We start from the raw sequence: 6020 nt of genomic DNA, 5'->3' as shown, positions 1-6020 counted from the left end.
CCCACAAGGCAACTACTACTCCACTGTGCATCCCCTCAGAAATAAAGTATTAAATACCATACATTGCATGACTGAAAAAAAATAAATAAATAAAAGATTTTAAATGATACTTTTTTTGATCATCATGTACAGATTTTATGTGCAAAAAACTGGTCCAAAATCTCTCATTAACTTGCTGATTTGCCTTATCATTAAGCAGTCTTAGTGTTCACTTTGCCTTCTTATCTAAATGAATGAAGTATTTCAGAATTCAGGGTGCATCTTTGAAATAATTTATTTAATATCCATATATGGTAATATAATGGTGTCATCATGATAAGCATATAAAATATGTACAAAGCAAATCATTTGTAAAAATGACAGATCCTGCTAGGAAAGTATGTGCTTATACTGTAGAAGGCGTTTAAATCTGAGCAAACTTCACAGAGGATTCCTTCATTTAACAATCATTGATCCAAGAGAGTGTTGTCCCAGATGAGCAGATTCTAGGAGTTCATTAGCACAGCTCGAAGTCTAAAAGGTGGGCATGGTTTAAGAAAGGCTGCAGTTGGATTGCTTGGACCCTCTCCCCTAAACAGAGAGAATACATGGTCAGAAAAAAACCTACAAAATTTTACACTGATTAAAATGTACCAAATGTAAAATTAGTCTCTTCTTCTGCCAGAAAATGAAAGGAAGAAAGTTCAAAGAGGATGAGTTGCCATGACAACAGTGTACCTCTATGCGTTCCTGTTAGCATGCTAGTGACGGCTAAGCTTTCCGGGTACCTGTTGTCTCTGCTGCTGGCGTCTGTACTCTTCTTCACTGGCTGCTAGAGCCTGAGCGAGAGCCAGATCCTCCTGCTCCTGAGGACTGACAATCACAACAAACACAACAGTTAAAACCAGAGAAAACATGACACATTTACCAAGCTGCCTCACTGGCTTTCTTTAGGCTGTGAAGTTAACTGATGACAGTTCTATGAATGAATACAAATAAGAAGGTGGATTAAAAGCCTGATGTTGTGTAGTGTCACAAGGTGGGCATCGCAGGTCTAAGAAAAGGTCCATTTTAAACAGATGCATTCTTCAATATGTCTGTTCCTCATAGTCCCTAAAGATATGTCCTAAAAACCTTTTGACAGACCTCTGTTCCCTTGCTGGTCAATCAATCTTTGTTTATATAGTACCAATTCATAACCAAAGTTATCTCAAGACACCCAACAAAGAGGGCCGGTCTAGACTGTACTCTCTGATGTAGCCTATTATTTTAAGGACCAACGTAAACCACCGAGAGCTCAACGGCAGCCCTGTTACAGTGGCAAGAAAACCTTCCCTTTAAGGAGCAGGAATCTCTAGCAGAGCGAGACACATGTTGACAGCCATCTGCAGAAGCCACACTGGGGTTGATCTCTAACCCCAACATCCTTGATTAAAACCAGCAGATTAAAGCCTGGGAGCTAGCTTATGTTAGTTCGTAGCAGGTTATTTCACCTTACAAAATTATGATGTGTCCAAGATCTAATTGAATAATGACTATTAAAGGGAGCTAAAGCCCTCATGATGTGTTTAAATGTATCTGTAAGAAAAGTAAATATGGGTTTTGGTGAAGAATTTGCATAAACTGGTTGGAGGTGATTTTTTTCTCTAATTAATATAAAAGGATTGTATCAGTTACAATATATTACAAATGTTCTGAGACTGACTGACTTCTATTTATAGACAAGTTTCACTCTCTTTAGCCTGTTTAATCGACATTTTAATCAACCAATATTTGTGCTTTTTTTTTTTTTTTTTTAACATACTTTAACACATGTAATGAATGACTCATCGCATTGAGTAATTCACCTGTCTTACCTGCAGGATATTTGTTGCAATGCTCATTGGAAGGTTTTTGTTCTACTCTGTTAAACAAAATAATTAAAAGCATGTGGTTGACTGAAAAAAAGATGACTTTTGTCCTTAAATCAGATTACTCCTTAACCTGTAGAAGGTCTCAGTACACTACTAGAGCTAAACAGACTGACCAACCACTAAACCCGCTGCTATATCACAACACAAAATCTGATCAGTTTTGGTGATTTCTTTCACTCATAGGTGACTGTCTGCAAAAAATCTGATTGGGGCAACCTTACTTCGAATATTTTCTTGAAGCCTTAACAATTAACTCATTGAGTGCCATTGACATATATATACGGAATTTTGGGGCTTCTGGGATACGTAGTCAGAACACTACAGTCGGAAGAGACAGTAGATCAAACGGCAGAGGTGGAGACCCTGGGGTCAAAGAGCAGAGCGATCGTTACAGAGGTAATCTAAGCTAAAAGTTCTAACTTAGACACTGGAAGAAACTTTAAACTTTTGCCTGAGAAATTGCTTACTCACTGAAACCGACACTGAACTTAACGACAGCGAATCCAGGGATCGGCGCTTTCATTGATCTGCCTCGGCCAGCCAAGAGGCTAAAGAATGCCGTGAGGTCTCCCTTGTGTGTCGGAGAATTAAGGCAGCCTCTTGCCAGCTGGATGCATACAGCAACAAGCAGGAGAGGACGTGGGCGTATAGGGAGGTCCCGTGAAGGCCATCCAGTTCCAGAGTGTGAATGGCATGACAGTGACTGGAAGCATTGTTATTTATTTTACAACAAAATAACATTTGTAATACAATTTTCAGATGTCTTTTATGTCATTGAAGGCAATTATAACATTCAAATCACTGTTCTGCTTGACAGACCCTCTTTCACAAAAATACATTTTTCTCAGATTTCTAGAAAAATAAGTGGTCTTTTTGGTGAAACCAGTCTCTATTCAACTTAAGATAAATCAAGAACGGAACAAGCTACAAACAAACATTTTTTTTCCATGATGAAATAGAGAGTTTCTTCTTTCATTTGAGCTATTTGGTGTTTTCAGAATCATAGTACAAAATATTCTGTGGGTCTTGAAAGATGACTCAAAATTGCCAAAAATGCTGGCACAAACCACTTTCCATTTTATAAAAGGGCTGGCACTCAATGAGTTAAGTGACTGATATTACTATTTTGGGTTTAAGTGACGAGTTCATCAGTTTTTTTTTTTTTTCTTAAAAAAAAAAAACCTGTCTCTTACTTTTAATATTTTACTGCCTGAATGAGCACTGATCTTCAGTGTACTGATATCAAAATAAACAACATAAAAGTTAAGATTTACTTCAGCTTAAGAAAAACATTCATTAGTTATAAAATGAGAGTCAGACAGAAGAAAAAAAACATTTCCACTACTAACAGCAGATCACAGACATGACTGTGTTAGTTATGTCTAGCTCATAATAGGATAGTTCTGGGATTATGGGTTTGGATGACGTTTACACACCTTAGGGCCGGCTGAACTGTCTGCCTGGAATCAGCCAAAGACATCTCCAGAGCTCTTTGTAAAGCCTGCTCCTCCGTCTGCAATGACAGTCCAACACCCATGTTTACATTTCCTTGCCTGGATGGATTTTTAATTAATCATGTGATCACAAGTAAACAATAAGAACGCGCACCAGGCCTGCCTGAAATGATGCTGATGGTGGTATTACATTCTGTGCTGATACAGAAGTAGGGATTCGCTGAGCGGAGCTAAGAAGATAAGAAAAACACCAGACAGCAAACGAGGAAGTTATTAATTTAAGTGACTGTTAAAGCATACACAACAGCAGTTTGAAATCAATAATAAGCACTTACCCACTGTTGTGGCCTCTGTTGTTAGAGCTAATGCCATTAGAGACAGGTCGAGAGTTTCCTGAAGCAGATGAACTCGAACCGGAGGCCGAGGTGGAGGAAGCACCTTGGGCTCTCACTACAGCAGCATGTCTAACACAAAGGACAAAATGAATCATTCTTGAAATTTCCTGCAACATGAAAGAACAACATCTGAAGGCACACTGTGGCTGCTCTCACCCTGATTTGGACAGAGGTTTCCCATCTGTTTTACAATCATGGTCTAGTGGGTGCCGGTGTTTAAGACAGTAATTTAAATGGCACTGATCACAGGTCACTCGTATCATTTCCTTCTGCTTACAGCCTCCTTTAGAACATTTATTGGTAAAAATCTGAAAGAAATAAAGTAATAATAAGTATGCTGTTTCTATATACACTTTTTATGAGGACAAAAAACAGAGTTTAAAATGAACCTTTCTTTTCCTTTGTGCAGGATCAGATTTGCAATCCCTATCAATGTGTTCACCGACTTTAATGTCGGGCATCTCCCCTCTCTTGATGGGGATAGGGGTGTTGCATAAAGGACAGACAGGAACCTGGATATCCTATATAAAAAAACAAAAAAACAAAAACAAAAATAATAAATCGAAGTGGGATATCATATTATTGCATTCTAAATATTTTATACAATCGTCTAAACAAAAATCGACTAAACAAAAAATACAATAGAAAATCCTTTCTGTAAATTGATAAGATATGATACAATCAGAAATGTCAACAAAATTTCTTTTAAAAGGAATCAACAGAAATAATCAATTATTTTCAATACATAGTGGATCAAAACTTTTTTTTAACGAAATACAGCCAAGTTGTAAGGAAAATAAATTACCTTCTTGTAAGAGGACATGCATTTGTGATTTGCATAGGTTATGTGGTCCTTACAGAAAATCTCCTGACAGGCATCGCATTTCATGGGCAGAAAATCTGTAATATCAGGTAAGGTTTTAAAATTCAAGTTTCCATCAGACATTATAGGGTTAGTAATAAGGACAGGGTCATCTTTGGCAAACAGTACTCACCCAAACGCTTGCAGGTCTTCTCAGAGCAGTGCTCTCCTAAATCTGGAAACTCCATGGCAGAAAAAGTTCTTCAGCTGACAGTGTTTCAACCTCAATAACCTGAAGAGAATAAAGTGCTTAGTGCGGTAAGCCAAAGAAAGATGCAGGTCAGCCAAAGTAAACACAATGACTGGGTTGATGGATGCTAGTAAAGCTAACTGTGGTTAAAAGTCAAGTCATCATGACTTTTAAGAAATGCTTTGACTTTATGTTATGAGGTCATATACGCACGTATTTTACATTGGTTTACGTTGTTTTATTATTTTCACTAAATATCTTTTTGTACTTACGTTTTCCCGAGTCCAGAACACAATTAGACTTTGTTTCTAGATACATATCCTGACACCCTCCAACCAAACTGCTAATTACCTAGGCATCCGTTAGCTTAGCTAAGCTAACTTGTACGATTATAACTGGTTACATAACTACGGCTCACGTTGCTTAGGCTTGTAAAGATGATGCAAAAGTGAACAAACGACAACAATCTATATCAAACCAATCATAAATGGATAATTATATGTCCAATCCCTCTGAACCATTTTTTTGTATTCTCTTCGACTATGCTAGCAGCTGTTTGGGTGTCGCTGAATAAAAACAAACATAACTGTGAACTCCGTGGTCTTGTCTGGAGACAAATCTACAGATTAACGACACAAATACGTCTTTCATTGTCTTTTCTACACCCATTATAAAAACAGTTAACAAACGGTTAGTAAGTTTGCTGCCCCACTCGCGTTAGCTAATAGAGCTAGCTCTGATAGCTAACCCCAGTCCTTGGCTCCTTTTACTCACCAAACTCCGTTCTCCTGTCAGCCAGTAGAGTAGAAATCGAAGATTACAATGTAGTCTTGAGTGATCCCGGTATAAACCTTATATTCGTGCCGTGTACTCAGATGTTTTCCCACAGATATCTAAGCTGAACCGTCTGCTAGCCTCTGCCTGAGCTGTCTGTTTTCGTCAAGTTTTGATGTGTCACGCATGCTCCTCCAATGACGACGTCATCCGACGTAAGACGTTGTCTCAGGCGTGGCTTTATAGCTCTCTACAGTGTAGGTGGAAATGACAGGCAACGTCTAGAATTTACCAGAAATTCTGATAAGACCTATAACATCTTCCTGAGACCGGAGCTTTTGTTTGAAATGCAGTTTAAGTTCGTCCCACTTATTTGGAACTAGTACGACCTGATAAGTTTAAAAGCGCAGCCTTGTCTGTCAACAAGAATTAGTTTTGACCAATGATGTCCAC

At 38.2% G+C, this 6020-nt stretch overlaps 1 protein-coding gene across 2 annotated transcripts; it reads right to left on the bottom strand.

The window, feature by feature from the left end:
- Positions 1-256: 256 nt before the first annotated feature.
- Positions 257-5769, bottom strand: zfand2a (zinc finger, AN1-type domain 2A). 2 transcript variants are annotated; one of them, XM_041777871.1, is made up of 10 exons: positions 5568-5769; positions 4737-4835; positions 4547-4641; positions 4131-4262; positions 3898-4049; positions 3682-3810; positions 3501-3576; positions 3329-3405; positions 718-852; positions 257-570 (listed from the first exon to the last, which is right to left on the bottom strand). In XM_041777871.1, the coding sequence occupies exons 2-9, from the start codon at positions 4789-4791 to the stop codon at positions 741-743; spliced, it is 828 nt and encodes a 275-aa protein (XP_041633805.1). In that variant the 5' UTR covers positions 4792-4835; positions 5568-5769; the 3' UTR covers positions 257-570; positions 718-740. The 2 variants fall into 2 exon arrangements, with proteins under 2 accessions (XP_041633805.1, XP_041633804.1); XM_041777870.1 differs by having other exon boundaries at positions 768-852.
- Between the last annotated feature and the right edge of the window lie 251 nt (positions 5770-6020).

Source organism: Cheilinus undulatus, linkage group 21 (genome assembly GCF_018320785.1).
Source record: "Cheilinus undulatus linkage group 21, ASM1832078v1, whole genome shotgun sequence".
Taxonomy (NCBI): domain Eukaryota; kingdom Metazoa; phylum Chordata; class Actinopteri; order Labriformes; family Labridae; genus Cheilinus; species Cheilinus undulatus.
The sequence above is the reverse complement of the archived record's forward strand: the minus strand, read 5'-3'. Positions and strand labels throughout refer to the sequence as shown.

What these genes read in the sequence shown, in the direction of transcription:
- zfand2a (XM_041777870.1), bottom strand. Translation starts at nt 4,791, where the DNA reads ATGGAGTTTCCAGATTTAGGAGAGCACTGCTCTGAGAAGACCTGCAAG. An exon ending in AAACCTCTGTCCAAATCAGG is followed by an intron (nt 3,811 to 3,897) that starts GTGAGAGCAGCC and finishes CCTTTGTGTTAG; the next exon opens with ACATGCTGCTGTAGTGAGAG. An exon ending in GCCAGCAGCAGAGACAACAG is followed by an intron (nt 571 to 767) that starts GTACCCGGAAAG and finishes CTCTCTGTTTAG; the next exon opens with GGGAGAGGGTCCAAGCAATC.